The sequence below is a fragment of the Typopeltis vanoorti genome, chromosome 10 (genome assembly GCF_054136105.1).
Source record: "Typopeltis vanoorti isolate ZY-2024b chromosome 10, IOZ_Tvanoo_1.0, whole genome shotgun sequence".
Lineage (NCBI taxonomy): Eukaryota > Metazoa > Arthropoda > Arachnida > Uropygi > Thelyphonidae > Typopeltis > Typopeltis vanoorti.
This window is the reverse complement of record NC_143558.1, coordinates 11,361,557-11,379,835: the sequence shown is the minus strand read 5'-3', so window position 1 is coordinate 11,379,835 and position 18,279 is coordinate 11,361,557. Positions and strand designations below refer to the sequence as shown.

The window sequence follows — 18,279 nt, the reverse complement described above, 5'->3', positions numbered from 1 at the left end:
TTCTGAGTTAACAAGTCTATTGTTTCCTTGTGAGGAATATTAGTGAAGAGAGAGACAATGTGGAAGCTAATTAGCATGTCTGTTTCTGACAGTTGAATGTCTTTTATTTTTGTGTGAAACTCTGTGGAATTTTTAATTGAAGAGGCTAAGTGGCCTATGAGAGGACAGAGAAGGTTAGACAAAAATCTTGATAATTTCTAAGTCAGGCTGCTAATAGAATTCACAACAGGTCTGAGTGGAACATTGTTCTGAAGTTTAGGTAAACAATATATTCTAGGAGGCCAAGCACACCATGCTTTGAGTTTTTTTATGGGTTCTTGATCTAAGGAAGCAGTTTCATCTAGTAACTTGTTAAGTTTCTTGAGCTGTCTTTTTGTAGGATCTTAACCAACTTGGGCATATGTATTTCAATCTTGAAGTAATAAATTCATTTTACCATCATATGAATTGGTATCTAACACAACAGTGATATTTTCCTTGTCAGCTCTGGAGATGACTGTGTTTTTATTTTGTTTTAAGAAGTTAAGAGCTTTCAATTTTGATGGTGGGATATTGAAGTCTGAAGGTTTGGCAATATAGATTATTTTGACTATTTCGAAACGAAGTCTACTGGCTTCCATATTGGACAGATGACTGATGTTTCTTTCAATGTTGTGTATGAAATCTAGATATAGAATACATTTAAGTGAAATGGCAAACTTATGATCTCATGTTAATACATTTCTTTCATCTTCCATTAACAGATAGCTAGATAAGCTGACAACCCATTTTTTGGTCAGTAATTTGTTTATATTTTTGTTAGATCGTTCTAACAATGTAAGGTATTTTTTTATGTAGATTAACATTGCTTTTTTCCAAATGCTTTGATGCCTGCATTTTTTGAAATATTAGTAATCAATTTATGAGGCTAAGTGGCCTATGAGAGGACAAAGAAGGTTAAACAAAATTTAACGTATTTGACAATTCAGCTTCTAATTCTGTGATTTTTTATAATATTTGTTGCCAATTCACGTTTAGAAACTCGTAACTGATTAAGCAGTAAGGAATGGCTCGCATTTTGATTAATTTTATGAGCACCATGATTTTGATAACTTCCTTTAGTTTAGCAAACGTGGGAATGAGTTTATCGCATCTACACTTTTTTAAAAAAGAGATTCTGGCACGTAGCTTACCCTGTTTCAATTGAAATTTGCCCAATAAGGTGCTCTTCTGTGCTGTCAGATCCCTGTGAAGAAATTTATTGTTAAAAGTAATATAGTAAAACCTATGGAGTATTCATAACTTAACACACATACACACGTAACCAAAGTACTTAAATTATTTAATATATAAATATTTCGTCCTAAGTATCTTAGGATAATCAGTACAGTAATTTCAAACAGTACTAAGAATAACATACAGTTAGGGTGCATGCTTACAATGTCCTAAGGACGAAATATTTATTTATTAAATAATTTAAGTACTGTGGCTGCGTGAAGTAAAATTTTGATCCTGACAGCCTCAATATGGCCTGAATCTAGCTTGTACTTCACCAAGTTTCATTCAACAATTCTTCTTGATCGTTTCTCAAGTACACTTGAATATATCTTACCAATTCTCTTGGTTTTATTTCCCATTTTATATATGGGTACTATAAGGGCGCTACTCCAATCATCTGGAATTCGTCCCTCTGTCCAGGACTTCTGAACTATGAAGTGCAGTCACTGTAAGACTTTTATACCTATATACTTGAGCATTTCTAGTTGAATATCATCTACTCCAACTACGTTTCCACATTTCAGGCCTTTGATGGTTTTTTCTACTTCAAGCATGGAAATGTATTCCTGAGTGCATGGCTGTTGAGTGTTTTTTACCACTGTGCTATAACTGATTGCTTCATTTAGCAATTTTTTGAAGTAATTACTCCATACATCAAGGATATCTTTTTTCTCCAGTTTTCATGTCACTATTATCATTTGTGATTCCTTTTACAGCACTCTTTCCTCCATTTCTGAGCTGTTGAAAGCTCAGAATAGGAGGAAATTTTGCCCAGAATATCTTGCCACCTTCCTGATATTTATTTTCTATGTTCTTACCAAAGTCTTCCCATGATAGCTAGTTTTACACAGGGTTTAGCTTTCTTACATTTGTCTCTGTATTCTCTAAGAGCACAAGCTGACTTATTCACCAAGGAACTTTTGATATGCTTTCTTCTTTTCCTTAACTGCCTCTTTAACTTTCTGTGTCCATCATGGAATTCTGATTTTTCTATCCTTTCAGACAACCTCACCCCATGCCTCTCAGGCTGAATCAATTAATGCTTTTTTCAGGGCTTGCAACTGAATCTACAAGGTTTGATTCTTGTTCTCAAACTCTTTCATTTTTTCTTCAATAATCTTTCTGTATTTTAGTCTACAGTTCACATCTTAGAGCTACTCAACTTTTATTCGCTTTAAAACTTTCTTACATGTTCTTTTCAATATGAAATTCCATTTTATCTTGCTCAAGACTAGATGGTGATCACTTCCAATTTCAAATCCTCTGTACACTCTATTGTCCTACACCAGTGAGAAAACATCACCATCAATGATAACATAGTCAATGAGACTTTTCTTATTCCTTGCCTCTTCTCTCCATGTGAATTTGTGCACATTTTAATGTTGGAACATTGTGTTAGTAATAACCAGTCCATGTCCTGTGCAGAAATCCAACAGGCATTTGCCATTATTGTTAGCTCTGCTCTTTTATCCAAGTATTCCCAAAATATTTTTGTATATCTGACAATATTTTCCACTCTGCTATTTAGATCCTCAACAAGGGCCAACTTTTCTTTTTTCATTGCATCAGTTGTTTTGTCTAAAGCCTTAAAAAATTCCTCCAGCTCTGCCTTAATAGAACCTTCTGTGGGACCATAGGCACAAACAAGTCTCATTGTCCAGTTCCCCATTCTGATATTTGCTCACATCACTCTATTTGATATTGCCTGCCAATCAAGAAGATTAGCTTCGTATTTAGTGTCGAATACTATAGCTACTCCTTCTTTTTCCTGATTGTTATTGCATGATATAACATTTGGTATTTATTGCTCAGAAAGATCTCACCAGTTTTTGTCTTTTTTGTTTCAGTCATCCCTATTATGTAGATCTGGTACTTATCCAATTCCTTAGCTAGCTCTGTTTCTTTGCCATTCAGGCTTCTTCTTATGTTGATAGTACCAATGGTAAACTCTGGCGAAGCAGAGTTGGGATGTGTTTCAGGATTAGTTTGACTAGCTGACTTTTCGCTGTTCGTCTTGGTTCCCTGGCAAATAGGTTCATCGCCCGGTTAAACAATGCTGGCATTGTTTAACAGGGAGATGACCCACCCACATGAGATTCTGTCATATTGTACCATCATTTTATATTCTGGTTTAAGCCAACAAGAATACAATTTGGTTGGCTAAATCCCAAATTGGCAGCCCTTTCTCATTCGTTCAGTATCGGTAGACCTAACAGGGTGCACCTCAAGAAGCTGAGGATTGGATGTTAGGTCAAAAGCCCTGGTTTGTTCTCCGCATTCCTTTAAAGGCTATGTGGAGGTTTACTCTCAGTTATACACCTTTGACCCTTAAGCATCCCATTAGCAAAAGCAAGCCAAAGTAAATTCAAAAGTTTTTTTTGTTATATAGCAAGTAAGAGAAAGAATGATCATGGAAGGATAACTTTGTTCCGTGCTAATGGTAAGAAAGTGACAGAAGCTGAAGAAATAGTTGAGTTACCAAGTGATCACTCTGCAAGGGCATGATATCTAGGTGAAGACTTTGCAGTTACTGATATGAGAACATCAGTAACTGCAAAGTCACTCAACAATATGAAAAATATCAACATGAATACAGCAGTGGGATTGGACAGTATGTCAGCCCATGTGCTATGAGAATGTGCAAAAAAACTGTCAGTGCCTCTGATGAAGTTGTTTAATCGAAGTCTCAGCTCTGGCAAGGTTCAAGAGAGTGGAAAGAGGATAAGATTCGATTATATAAAGGTGGCTCCAAGACAGAAGTAGCAAATTATAGACCAATTAATATTGCTGAAGTGGGGTTAAAGTATTGGAATAATTGGTTCAAGGTGAAATTCAGGAATAATTGGATAGGAATACTTTACTTTATACGGAGCTGCACAGCTTTATAAAAGATGGGTCCTGCCTTAGTAATTATTCATGTTTCATAATAAAGTGACAGCAAAATTGAATAAAGTTAATGGCTGCACCATGACAGTACTGGACTTTTCAAAGGTAACTGACAGATTAGTTGTTGAAAGTTTTTCCACTTGGTAATACTACAAATTAAAGATACCAAGAAATTATATACTTGGTTTAATCCTTTATCCAAGTATATAATTTCTTGGTATCTTTAATTTGTAATTGACAGAATACTGCATGGAAAACTATTACAAAAGTTGATGCAAATGATAATCAAATCTAATCTAATCTAATCAGACATCATGGTGTCAAGAGACTCAATGTGGGAGCTCTCACTCTCTCTCTCTCTTGCACACACACACACACAGCTCATCATACCTTGACTTAAATGCATTTGTCTCTGCACTTACCATGCTTTTAGGCAATGTATTCCAATCACCCCATTCTGAGACTCAAATTATATAACCTGGTCAAAGGAATAACAAGTTCTGGTGATTAATCGAAGTCTCATCCATACTGATATCCCATCAGTCCCAAATGCTGAATTCTTATCAGTTTGTGCAACAGCTCTAATACCTTCTTATACACCTGAGTTCCTTATTCAGTGAAGAGGTGAGCATTGCACTCATAGCAGTGAGTGCAATGCTGCATACACCAGGTTGATAGCTTTCAGCAAAATGGGCATTCATTTGTTGAAGAACTTCTGCATCTCTCGCCTTTGCACCATTCACATTCAGTAGTTATTCTTTCATATTCATTCTTTTCTAGCAGCATAACAATAGAATTCTTTGGGATTGTCTTTACCTTGCAGAGCCAGTTACTTTTCATGTTCAGGCTTAGCTTTCTGTACAATAGCTGTTCCTCTTCTGGCCAGCTTTTTATAATTTTCATAATGAACATCATCCTTATGCACAAGGTATTCTTTCCCTTTCACATCATCCTTTTCTTATGAATCTCTTACTATTTCACTCCTACTCTATTTATTCTTTGAGCTCTAGGAACACTTTCTGATATTGCATGATTTAAGTAGTTTTTAAACATTGCCCATGCACTGTCGATGTCCTTCTCATCCAACATGATACTATGGTGCAGAATCCAGCATCCTCAGTTGTGCATAATTTCCTACTCTGTAGTTCACCATGTAACCTTTTCTGAATGGAATATTCATAATCTTAGCCACTTCCAAGTGAGTACCGCATAGTCACTGTCGCCAATCGGAGGCAGAATAGTCACATTTTTAACTGAAATCCCCTCTGACACTGTAATCAAATCAAACACTCTTTGACCTCGAGTTCCATCGGTCACATGCTCATTGAGTAAGTTGTCTCACAACAGTTCAATAAATTCAGTTTCATTCTTCTCATTAGATTTTACTGCTACCCAATTAATGTTTGAATAATTAAAGTCCCCATTATGATTACCCTTTTTGCAAAAAATTCTACCAAAGTTGCAACTGCCATACTGTATAAGCTTTGTGAAACCACCTGATGTGCAAACAAAAGCAAGCAAAAGTTAGTTTCTGCTGGCTGTTTACACACATGTAAACAGTTACTGTTATAAATGCATTAAAAATTAGGATACTAGGAAAGAACTTGACACCATTAACAGGACTAATCTCAGGTGTTATGATCACTTAAACAAAATGAGAGATAAAAGGTTAGCCAAACAAGGGTTCTTTGCATTGCTGGCATTAAAGAAAACTTCTAGGTGGATTGATAGTAAAAAGTAATTTAGAAAACAGAAATATCAGACATGATAATACTAGTCTTGACAGATAATAGATGAAGGGAAATTGTTTGAAGAAAAATATTAGGTGGAAAATTGTCAACAGAAGGTTAGTAATGATGTAATTTTTTCATGTAGTACTATTATGATATCTTGTAGACTCACCAAAGATATATTCAGGAATTTGATGATGGGGAGGGGGGGGGGAAGAAGTAATTTTGATTTGTGAATACTAAATTCACAAGTTAAATCATTTTGTGAACTTATGCAAATTACATTTGAGTATCTGGAATGCACAATATCAAGCTTTGAAGGGTGATAAAGAGAATAAATGAATGAAATAAAGTGTAGTAAGAAATTCTGAGCCAGAGCAGATCATAAATAATTTTATTTATTTATTTTGGCATTCTCTGATATGGGAATGGAGATTTGACAAATACAATCACCAGCTTTGTGATAGAAGGAATCACATCAATTGTAATTCAGATAGTTGAAATAGATAGTTGCTAAGGCTAATTTTTTTTTTTGGTAGATTTTTTTCTGATCAGTAGTACTGTCATTATTAATTTATGATTTTTCACTGTTGGCAATGTGAGAAAGTTGATTACAGAACAAGAGCATGAAGGCTGTTATGCATATCTCTGAAGAGTATCTTCTATATTGCATGTAAGATGACATGGGGGTATAGAGCCTCCTCTGGAGACTGAAAAACACAAAAGCAAAAATACACCTTTTTAAGCCTTGAATAAAAAAAAGGTGGGATATTTCACTGAGTGGTGGTGAAATCATCTATCACCTATGGATGAAAATGACACTTCCTTCAACTAGAGAAGGAAGCAATACTCACATAATTGCCACTAATTTTGCTGCACTTGCAGTGATTACATATGGCAATATTCATATTGCCATGAAATGATCATCATCATCATCAAATTCCTGCCATTAGTACTACATGAAAAATTTACATCATTACTAACTTCCTATCTACAATTTTCCTCCAAATCAGTCTGTTACTTGTCAAGACTCCAACATTATCAGATCTTATATTTCTATCGTCTAAGGCACTTTGTATCAGTCCACCTATATCTTGGTCTTCCTTTGGGTCGTTTTCCTGCCAACCTTGAAGAGAACGTTCTGTTTAAGTGACCATACCACCTGAGATTAGCTCTGCTAACACATTCTTGGATGCTGACAATGTCAAGTTCTTTCCTAATAGCCTCATTTTCAATAAGATATTGCCATTGATGCCATCTGTTTGTGTCTCTAATCTTTCTCAGGATTCTCAAATCTGTGGTCTCTAGTCTTTGGTCAAGTGTTTTACTTCTGACACAGCTCTCAGATCCATAAGTTAAAACTGGTTTGAACACTTACTGTTCCGATTAATTTCTCTGTTATTCCATATGAATTTATTCAATTGACTTCCTTCCGTTGTCTATTTCCATAGTTAATTTACCATCTTCACTAAAAATCGTGCCTAAGTAGCTGAAATGTTTTACTTGTTCCACAGGTTCTCCGTTCACAATGCAGTTGACATTTTCAACGATTCTCCTATTTTCATTGTCCCTTCATACCATATCTATTACAACAGTTATTCAATTTTGATAGCAGGTTTAATACTGCTTTCCTTCATAATGTGATCCATATAGATAAAGAATAACAGAGGGGGATAATGTACATTCTTGTCTCACACCAGATTTAACATTAAACCATCTTCTTGTACTTCCTTCAATTCTAACTGCTGACTTACAACTCAAATAAAGACTAAGTATTGCCTGATATAATGCCCCAGTGACACCACATAACTGTAGCGTTTAGAATAGCTGTTCTCTTGGCACCTAGTCATATGACTTTTCCAGATTGACAAAACTTAAATACAGATCTTTGCTATATTCCCATGATTTCTCAACTATTTGTTGTAAAGTGAAGATCTGATTCTGACAGCCTCTATTTGGCCTGAATCCAGTTTGTTCTTCACCAATCTTTTCTTCCACAATTCTTCTCAACCGTTTCTCAAATTAACTTGCATAAATCTTAGCAGGAACACTCAGTAGAGAAATACCTCTATAATTCTCACATTCAGTTTTATTTCCCTTTTTTGTATATGGGTACTATGAGAGCTCTATTCCAATCATCGGAAACTCGTCCCTCTGTCCACACCTTCTGAACTATGCAGTGCAGCCACTGTAACACTTTTATACCACCGTACTCAACCATTTCTGGTCGAATATCATCTACTCCTGCCTTGAAGTAGAAAATGCCATCAAGCCTTTGATGGCATTTTCTACTTCAAGTATGGATATGTATTCCTGACTATATGCCTGTTGAGTGGTTTTTACCACTGCATTATGAAATAATTGCCATTCATATTGCAGAAACGATTTAGGAAATAGACCAGAACATTATGATAATGAATAAATACTATTACCATATATTATCGCGTATAATGTGAAAAATTTATGGTAAAAAATACTACTTAAAGTTAGGGGTTTGCATTATATGCGGATCCTAAAAAATATAACATCTTATTAGACTTGCACACACAATACATACTACCTAATGCCTATGCAACCAAATCTACTTGACCCACTCGCATTTGGCAACCGAGCGTGCATCGTATCTGCGCATAAAGCTACTTATATTACTGGCATTATGCACAGATACAAAGCACTCTCCATCGCCGAATGATAGAGTACAGTTAGGTATATCAGTTTAACCACAGTTCATTTTAAATATTATTCGTTAAACAAACCTAGCCTGAAAATGAGTCAACAGAAACATAGACGTTCATCTTTTGAAGCAGGATTTAAATTGCGTGTCGTGCAGTTTGCAGAAGAACATAATAACAGTGGTGCTATGAGAGAATTTGGTGCAGCAGAGAGTAATATTAGACTTTGGCATAAGCAAAAAGACAGTCTTGAAAAAATCCCCAAAACGAAACGTGTCTGTCGTGGAGATGTAGCATCCTTTCCAGAACTTGAAGAAGAGCTAAATGAATGGATTTTGACGCAATGACAAGATGGCATTATAGTAACAAGAAATGCAATTAGTTTTCGAGCTCTACAACTCAAGAATGGTAAATTCAAGGACACACCAGGTGTTTTATCTTTTTTGCTTCGCCTGGGTGGTGCAACAGATTTATGGAATGCAAAGCATTAACATTCCGACACCAAACAAAAATTGTGCAGAAGTTACCAAAGCAGCTTGAAGAAAAAGTGCAGTCCTTCCATAAATTTATCATGAAATTACAGAAGTGTCACGGATATGAATTTTCCCAAATTAGCAATATGGATGAGATGCCCATGTACTTTGATATGGCTGGGAATCGAACAGTAAACTCAGTTGGTGAAAAGGGTGTCTTCCAAAAAACAACGGGACATGAAAAAATGCATTTTACCATTGTTCTAGCATGCATGGCAGACGGAACCAAATTAAAGCCAACAGTGATATTTAAAAGGAAGAAAATTCCGAAGCATATGAAATTTCCATCAGGTGTAATTGTTTGTGCCAATCAGAAAGGTTGGATAGATGAAGAAGGTGTACAATTGTGGCTGGATCAAGTAAGGAACATACGTCCAGGTAGCTTGCTACGTCAACAAAGCATGCTAGTCTGGGATATGTTATGGGCGCATTTAACAGAGGCAAGAAATGAGAAAGTACGTGAGCTACGTACAGCCTAGCAGTCATACCAGGTGGTCTAACTTCCGTTTTGTAGCCGCTTGATGTCAGCTTGAATAAGCCATTTAAAGATCACTTACGTGAAAAATGGAGAGAATGGGTGTCATCTGGTTTGGTGAAGATGACAAAGGGTGGGAATTTTCAGAAGCCTGAGATCACCCTAGTCACCAGCTGGGTTAAAGAAGCATGGGATTAGATGCCATCTGAAATGATTCAATGCTCATTTCTTAAATGTGGAATAAGTAATTCAATGGATGGATCCGAAGATCACGTCATATACGAAAGCGAGGATGATGCACAACAAATTGGAGAGCATGAAGATGATGACGACAACTGCTACAATGATGACGCAATCCCTACAGATGAATTTATAAATGAAATGTTTGACGACTCAAAAGATGAAGAAGAATTTAAAGGATTCGGACATTTTGTTTTAAAATAAATATTTCTTTTGTTAATTCGTATTGTATTTTGACATTTTGTTTTAAAATAAATATTTCTTTCGTTAATTCGCATTGTATTCTTTATAATGTTATGGAACAAGATTAACAGAATCGCATTATATGTGGATATGGCATTTTAGGGCTAGTTTTCAAACAAAATTTCTAGTTCGCATTATATGCGATAATATACGGTAATTACAGTATTTATTGCTGCTCCAAGACATTAATTGTTACATTACTATCTCCATCAGAATAGCACTTCACTAGTTATAAAAGAAAATCTGTTAAGGAAATACTTACGTTTCATAAGATCTGAAAATGGTGCAGGACAGGTAGATGGAATTGGAAGAGTTAATTTATTAACAGCTACTCCATATGCAACAGCCAACGTATCAAAACCTCTATAAGGAGTCTCACCAGTTAAAAGTTCCCACAGAACAACACCATAACTACAAAAAAAATAAAAAATAAATAAATAAAAATAAAATAAAATAAAATAAAATGAAAATCACTATACCACATTATCACTGTTACACAATACTACACTTATTCATACATACTTTTGTTTATCTGATTAAATAACACAATTTTTTTCTTTTAAAGATAACTGATGTGATACACTGTCTTGCCATAAATGCTGTTACAACTTCTGCACATCCCTGCTGTCCACAGAATTGTGTGACCCCCAGTTCCTTTAGTAGTACTGTGCACATCTGCAGTAGTAACATCTGCATGTTTATGAGTAGAGAGAGAGAGAACAGGTCGACCACTGTGCATTAGGATGCAAAAGCTTGTGAGGGCACCTTTCAACTGTAATGCTGTGAGAACACAAAAGAGATGAACATTTCTTTTTTTTTTTTTTTTTTTTTTGTATACCTGACAATCATTTCCTACTCTGCTATTTAGATCCCCAACCCCAACAAGGAGCAACTTTTCCTTTTGCATTTTAGCAACTGACACAATGAAAAAGGAAAAGTTGGTCCTTGTTGGGGATCTAAATAGCAGAGTAGGAAATGATTGTCAGAGATACAAAAATATATTGAGGAAAATTAGAGAAAATGGCAAATATCTGTTGGATTTCTGCTAAAGACACGGATTGGTTACTACTAACACAATGTTCCAACACAAAAATTCACATGGAGAGAAGAGGCAAGGAATAAGAAAAGTCTCATTGACTATGTTATTGTGGATAGTCATGTTTTCTCCCTGGTTCAGAACACCAGAGTATACAAAGGATTTGAAATTGGAAGTGATCACCATTTAGTCTTTAGCAGGATAAAATTGAATTTCATGTTGAAAAGAAGAACATGCAAGAAAGTTTTAAAGCGAATAAAAGTTGAGTGGCTCTCAGATGTTAACTGTAGACAAAAATACACAAACATTATTCAAGACAAAATGAAAAAGTTTGAGAACAGTTGGAGATTCAGTGGCAAGAACTGAAGAAAACATTGATTGATTCAGCCAGAGAGGCATGTGGTGAGGTTGTCTGTAAGGATAGAAAAATCACAACTCCCTGGTGGACGCAGGAAGTTAAAGAAAGAAGAAGCATATCAAAAGTTCCTGGCAAATAAGTCAGCTTGTGCTCTCCGAGAATACAGAGACATATGTAACATCACTGTGTAAAACTATCTCAACAAAAGTCATGGGAAGACTTTCGTAAGAACAGAAAATAAATATCAAGAAGGTGGCAAGATATTCTAGAGGTAGTTGAAGAAGATCAGAAATGGAGCAAAGAGTGCTGTAAAAGGAATTAGAGATGATAAAGGTGACATGAAAACAGGAGAAAAAAAGAAGTATGGAGTAATTACTTCAAAAAATTGCCAATTGAAACAATCAGTGACAACACAGTGGTAAAAAACACTCAACAATGCAATCAGGAATACATTTCCATGCTTGAGGTAGAAAAAACCATCAAAGGGTTGAAATGTGGAAAGGCAGTTGGATTAGATGATATTCAAATAGAAATGGTGAAGTATGGAGGTATAAAAGTCTTACAGTGACTGCACTGCATAGTTAAGAAGGCCTGGACAGAGGGACGAATTCCAGATGATTGGAGTAAGGCCCTCATAATAACCATATATAAAAAGGGAAATAAAACTGATTATGAGAATTACAGAGGTATTTCTCTACTGAGTGTTCCTGGTAAGATATATGCAAGTATACTTGAGCAACGGCTGAGAAGGATTGTGGAAGACAAGCTTGGTGAAGAACAAGCTGGATTCAGGCAAACAGAGGTTGTCAAGATCAGATTTTCACTTTACAACAGATAGTTGAGAAATCATGGGAATACAACAAAGATCTGTATTTAAGTTTTGTAGATCTGGAAAAGGCATATGACAAGGTGCCAAGAGAGAAGTTATTTAAAACACTACAGTTATATGGTATCAATGGGGCATTATATCAGGCAATACTTAGTCTTTATTTGAGTTGTAAGTCAGCAGTTAGAACTGAAGGAAGTACAGAAAGGTGGTTTAATGTTAAATCTGGTGTCAGACAAGAATGTACATTATCCCCCTCTGTTATTCATTATCTATATGGAACACATTATGAAGGAAAGTGGTATTAAACCTGATATCAAAAGTGGAGATGTTAATCTCAGCTCTTTGTTTTATGCAGATAATGTTATACTTCTAAATAAATCTGCAAGTTTCCATGACTAAAGTGAATAGCTGTTGTAATAGATATGGTATGAAGGTCAGCATTCAAAAGACAAAGACAATGAAAATGGTTGGAAACATTGAAAATATCAACTGCATGGTGAATGGAGAACCTGTGGAACATGTAAAACATTCAGCTACTTAGGCACAAATTTCAGTGAAGATGGTAAATTAAATATGGAAATAGACAACAGAATCAACAAAGCTGGTATGGTAGGAAGCCAAACGAATAAATTTATTTGGAATAAGAGAGAAATTAGCTAAAACACTAAATTAGCTGTATTCAAGACAGTGTTTAAACCAATTTTAACTTATGGATCTCAGAGCTGGGTTAGAAGTAAAACACTAATCTTTCTAAGGACTCTCATATCTGCGGTCTCTAGTCTTTGGTCAAATGTTTTACTTGACAATGACAGTATCATATTAAAAACGAGGATATTAGGAAAAACTTGACATTGTCAGCATCCAGGAATGCATTAGCAGAACTAACCTCAGGTGGTATGGTCACTTAAACAGAATTAGAGAGGAAAGATCAGCAAAACAAATGTTCTCAGCCAGGTTGGCACGAAAAGACCCAGAGGAAGACCAAGCTATAGGTGGATTGATACAGTACAAAGTGCCTTAGTAGACAGCAATATAAAACCTTGGTAATATTGGAGTCTTGACAGGTAACAGACTGATTTGGAGGAAAACTGTAGATAGGAAATTAGTAATGATGTAAATTTTCATGTAGTACTATTATATCCTGTACACCTATTGAATGTATACAGGGTGTTCGGGATAAATTTGACATATTTATAATTAATTATATTTTTCCGTAAGTTACATGTATTAACACACACTTCTCTTCATTTAAAAGTTTGGAACCTTCTTCATTCATATACAAGATGTCAGAAAGGATGGATAGCTGGAACCCACCTGAATCATGGAAGAGAATAACTTGTATCATGATGATTCGTGCCCGCCATCAAAATAAGGATATTACGACTGCTGCCCAATGCTCCCTGAATACAGTAAAAACAATCAGGCATGAACTAGAGACTTGCAATGGTGACTACGAGGATGTAGCAAGAAGAAAGATCCCTAGCAGACGATCTGATTGCGTTCGTACAGCAGAATTCCTCGCAAATCTGCAGGAACAGGTGTTGAAGAACCCTGGCATTGGAATTCGGGCTTTGTTCGTGGAGTTGCTAACTGTAGTCAAGCCCTGGATAACAAGGGTAGCCAATGGTAGGCCGTATGTATGGCAGCAGGATTCGGCCCCTTGCCACACCTCTGGGAAAAGTCAAAAATGGTTGTCTGAAAATTTCTACGACTTCACCAGTCCAAATGTTTGGCCTCCAAACTCCCCAGACCTTAACCCCATGGATTATTTTGTATGGGGCGCAGTTGAAAAAGACACCAATCGCACTTCCAGTAATACAAAAGCCCAGTTAATGGATAAAATTAAAACAGTTTTTGCGGCCCTTCCCAGGGAGACTGTAGCATCAGCTTGTTCGAGGTTCCAAAGCAGAATTGAAGCTGTGATCGATGCTAATGGTGGTTATTTTGAGTAAATCTTGTTGATAGTATTGTAATTAACTCTGCCTGTAATGTTTTTTTGTCAATTCATTAAATTTAATAGATACAAAGAAGATTTTCTTTTTCCTTACGAAACTGTCAAATTTATCCCGAACACCCTGTATATCAGGAATTTGATGATGATGATATCACGTGTACCCATTGATGATCTGGGTTGAGAGCCTATTGTCATTCTACACTTCTTAACACCACATCTTATGTGGCAGATGGTTATTAAAATCAAAGGCACTTCTTTGGCAGCATGTAAACAACGAACAGACATATCCTTTTCTCAGATGAGAAGATTTTCACTATTAAAGAGTTGTTTAACTGCCAAAACGATTGAGTATATGCCTCGGATGGTTGTAGAGCATGTGCCATAGCACCCAGGATTCAGAGAGGCCTCATGTCACTATCAGTATGATGTATCAGGGGTATCCAATTAGCATTTCTGCAAGAAAGGGATCAAGACTTCCGTTAAAGTGTATCAATACATCGTGCAAACCATGGTATAGCCCCTGAACAACCTTGTTTCATGGTAGGTAGTGGACCTTCCAACAGGACTTAGTCCTTGCACCCAAGGTGAGGACCACACAACAATGGTTGGAGAACTTGCCCGACAACTTATGACCATCTGGAAGTCCCAATCTGAATCCACTGGAATTCAAATTGTAGTTGGAGATTGAACGAGTAGCCTGCAAGAAATTACACTCCAGCATCACCAGCCTGAAGGTGGATTTGGAGCAAGCAATGGCAGCATTTCCGGTGGATGTTGTGCGTGTCACCATTGATATGTGGCCTCACAAGACTTTGGATGTGCGTGAAGGCAAAAGGGAGACATTTTGTTAATTAAGTGCTGCTATATATGCACATTACACACGTAATTTGCATGTGCTGAACTTGAAGTGATTTACTGATTCATTGTAACAGTATTTATGGCTAAACTAGGTAGTATAAGACTCTGTATAAGTTAAAGATACCAAGAAATTATATCCTTGGTTTAATCTTTTATCCAAGTGTAAACAACAAAGTGTGCACCTGAAACATTTTCAAGACTGGGGCAACTTGTATATAGAAGTAGAAAGTATGAAGAAGACTTCACATCACTTGCCTTAGTATCCCATAATGCAAAGCACATATCCTTGCAGACATGTATAATGCTATGCATTATGGAAAGGGTCACTACTCAGACCGATTTCAACCTTTATTGAGGTCTCATCAATGGGAGACAGACCACGCGGACATGTATGATGCATAGCATTACATATGTCTCCAAGGATATGTGCTTTGCATTATGGGAGACTAAGGCAAGTGATGTGAAGTCATTAGCTTCTATATACGAGTTGCCCAATTCTGAAAATACTTCAGGTGCAAACTTTGTTTGTTTACAATTGGATAAAGGATTAAATTAAGTATATAATTTCTTGGTATCTTTAATTTATAGTATACTTCCAACTCTGTATAAGTGTACAATTACACAATATTCTAAACATTCACCAAGTGCTAATGGAGAATGCTATACATAGTAAAAAAAAAAATCTTAAAAAGCAAGAAAGTAGCAAGCATCTTAAAAGAAACATAAAGGAAACACTGTCTCATCAAAAATTTACAGATTTGAAGAAACAAAATAAAAGATACCACTAAAGAATAGTTAGGGCAGACACTGCTTCATTATTAACATGCTCTTAAAAGATAGAATATTTTTCATCAGGAAATTCTGATCAGGCATATCTAATTTGTCTCGTTAGTTATTACTGTTAGTTTATTTTTTATGTCAACAAAGAGAAGCGCTAAAAGATCTCTCTCACTCTAACTTTTAGAAGCTAAGTTGTTCTTGGAATAAAAGCTTATCAACAGTAATGCTCCAGGTGCAGATGGAATTCGGTACAGTTAATTAAGGCCACAGGGCATGATAAGTGTTTCATAGATTGATTACAAAGCTATGGGAGACAGCATCATGGCTATAATAATAAATAAAAATGGGTATACTAAAAGGAAGTCATGTTTTAGCAATTTGCTCATATTTGACAACAACATTATGACCATCATACTGTTAAATTTTGCTAAGACATTTGAAAATCAACTCTTGATTTGGATAAGTGAATGTCTGACAGACAGGTATCAAAAAAAGTGGCATACAGCGAGTGTGAATCTGCCAGATTTAAGGTGACCAGTGGTATAGCTCAGGGATTAGTCCTTGGACCACTGTTGTTCAATCTATACATTAATGATATAGATTGAACATAGATTGAACTGATACGGTACAAAGTGCTTTAGACGATAGAAATATAAGATCTGATAATGTTGGAGTCTTGACAAGTAACAGACTGATTTGGAGGAAAATTGTAGATAGGAAATTAATAATGATGTAATTTTTTTCATGTAGTACTATCATATCCTGTACACCCCTTGAGGGTACATGGCAGGAATTTGATGATGATGATTGAACATCAGTGGTCCAAGGACTAATTATGCAAACTGACGATACAAAGACATGTGCCCTGCCTGCCTTTGTATCATCAGTAAACATCATTGCCCTAATCAGGGATGCTACTGATATCCAGCACTTATGGGATAATTTGAATAGGATGGAAATGCAGACAAATGATGACAACTGCCAATTCAATGTAAGTGTAAAGGTATGCACTTTGGCATGATGAGATTTCCAACGGCATATTATACTAGCAGAGTTATCCTACGAGAGCTAGATTTTTCCCTCATAGAGAAGTGAGTGAGTGGTACGGTTGGTGAGTACATCGAATGTGAACGAGTTTAAGAGAAAGTATGACAGCTAATATGGAGGTCTCAGATAATAATAATAATCTGAATGAAAGCAAAACTGCATAATTTAAAGGGCCTAGTCAGAAGTTTGAATTCCAGATGATTGCAGTAGAGCTCTCATAGTACCTATAAATAAAAAAAGGAGAACAAAACTGAATGTGAGAATTACAGAGGAATTTCAAATGTTCCAGGTAAGATTTTATGCAAGCATACTTGAAAAGAGCTCTCATAGTACCCATAAATAAAAAAAAAGGAGAATAAAACTGAATGTGAGAATTACAGAGGAATTTCTCTACTAAGTGTTCCAGGTAAGATTTTATGCAAGCATACTTGAAAAGAGGCTGAGAAATATTGTAGAAGAGAAACTGGGAGCATGATAAGGATCTGTACTTAAGTTATGAAGACCTGGAAAAGGCATATGACACATGTCCAGGGAAAAGCTTCTCAAAACACTACAGTTATATGGTGTCAATGGAACACTATACAGGGCAATACAGTCCCTATTTAAATTGTAAGTCAGCAGTTAGAATTGAAAGAAATACAGGAAGATGATTTAATGTAAAATCAGGATAGCATAATCTCTTATGTAGATTTTAAAATTGGCTGATTCAGGACTGCAGTAAGTCAGATGATGGTATCACATCAGTTAATGAAAATAATCTATTATTTAAAGATAGACTAAAGATAAAATAGAAAAAGAAATGAATGAGGAACAGTTTGGATTCAGAACCAACAGAGGAACTAGAGAGGCTATAACTTGTCTAAGAATAATTGGGGAGAAAACACTAAACCATGGTGAAAAGTTGTTTTTGGGATTTCTAGATTTTGAAAAGGCATTTGATACAGTGAAACATGAAAGGCTTTTTGACATTCTAGAAAATACTGATATTGACTCTTATGACTTGGAAATTTTAAAGAGATTATATTGGTCACAAATAGCGTCAGTATGTGTAAATGGAGAGGAACAGGAGAATTCCCGGTGGAGAGAGGAGTCAGGCAAGGATGCAAGTTATCACCATTATTGTTTAACTTTTATAGTGAACAAATGTTTAGAGAGGCACTTGAGGATGTAGAAGAAGGAATAAAAATAAACGGAAGAATCATTAATAACTTAAGATATGCGGATGATGTAGTAGTGATGGCAGAAAGTGAAAATGGGTTACAACAAATTATTCAAAGAATTGGAAACTCTTGTAAAGAGCATGGACTAAGAATTAACACAAAAAAGACCAAGATAATGATAATGAGTAAAAAAATAGGAGATAATGTAAAAATAAGATGTA

General features: G+C 35.8%; 1 protein-coding gene across 2 annotated transcripts in view; it reads right to left on the bottom strand.

The window, feature by feature from the left end:
- The window catches only part of LOC150102171 (mitogen-activated protein kinase kinase kinase 10-like), a 243,463-nt gene that overhangs the window by 143,414 nt on the left and 81,770 nt on the right, over positions 1-18,279 (bottom strand). For both annotated transcript variants that reach the window (XM_090399802.1, XM_090399803.1), the window contains exon 3: positions 10,299-10,447. In XM_090399802.1, the coding sequence (XP_090255928.1) occupies positions 10,299-10,447 (149 nt within the window). The remainder of the gene's footprint in view (positions 1-10,298; positions 10,448-18,279) is intronic.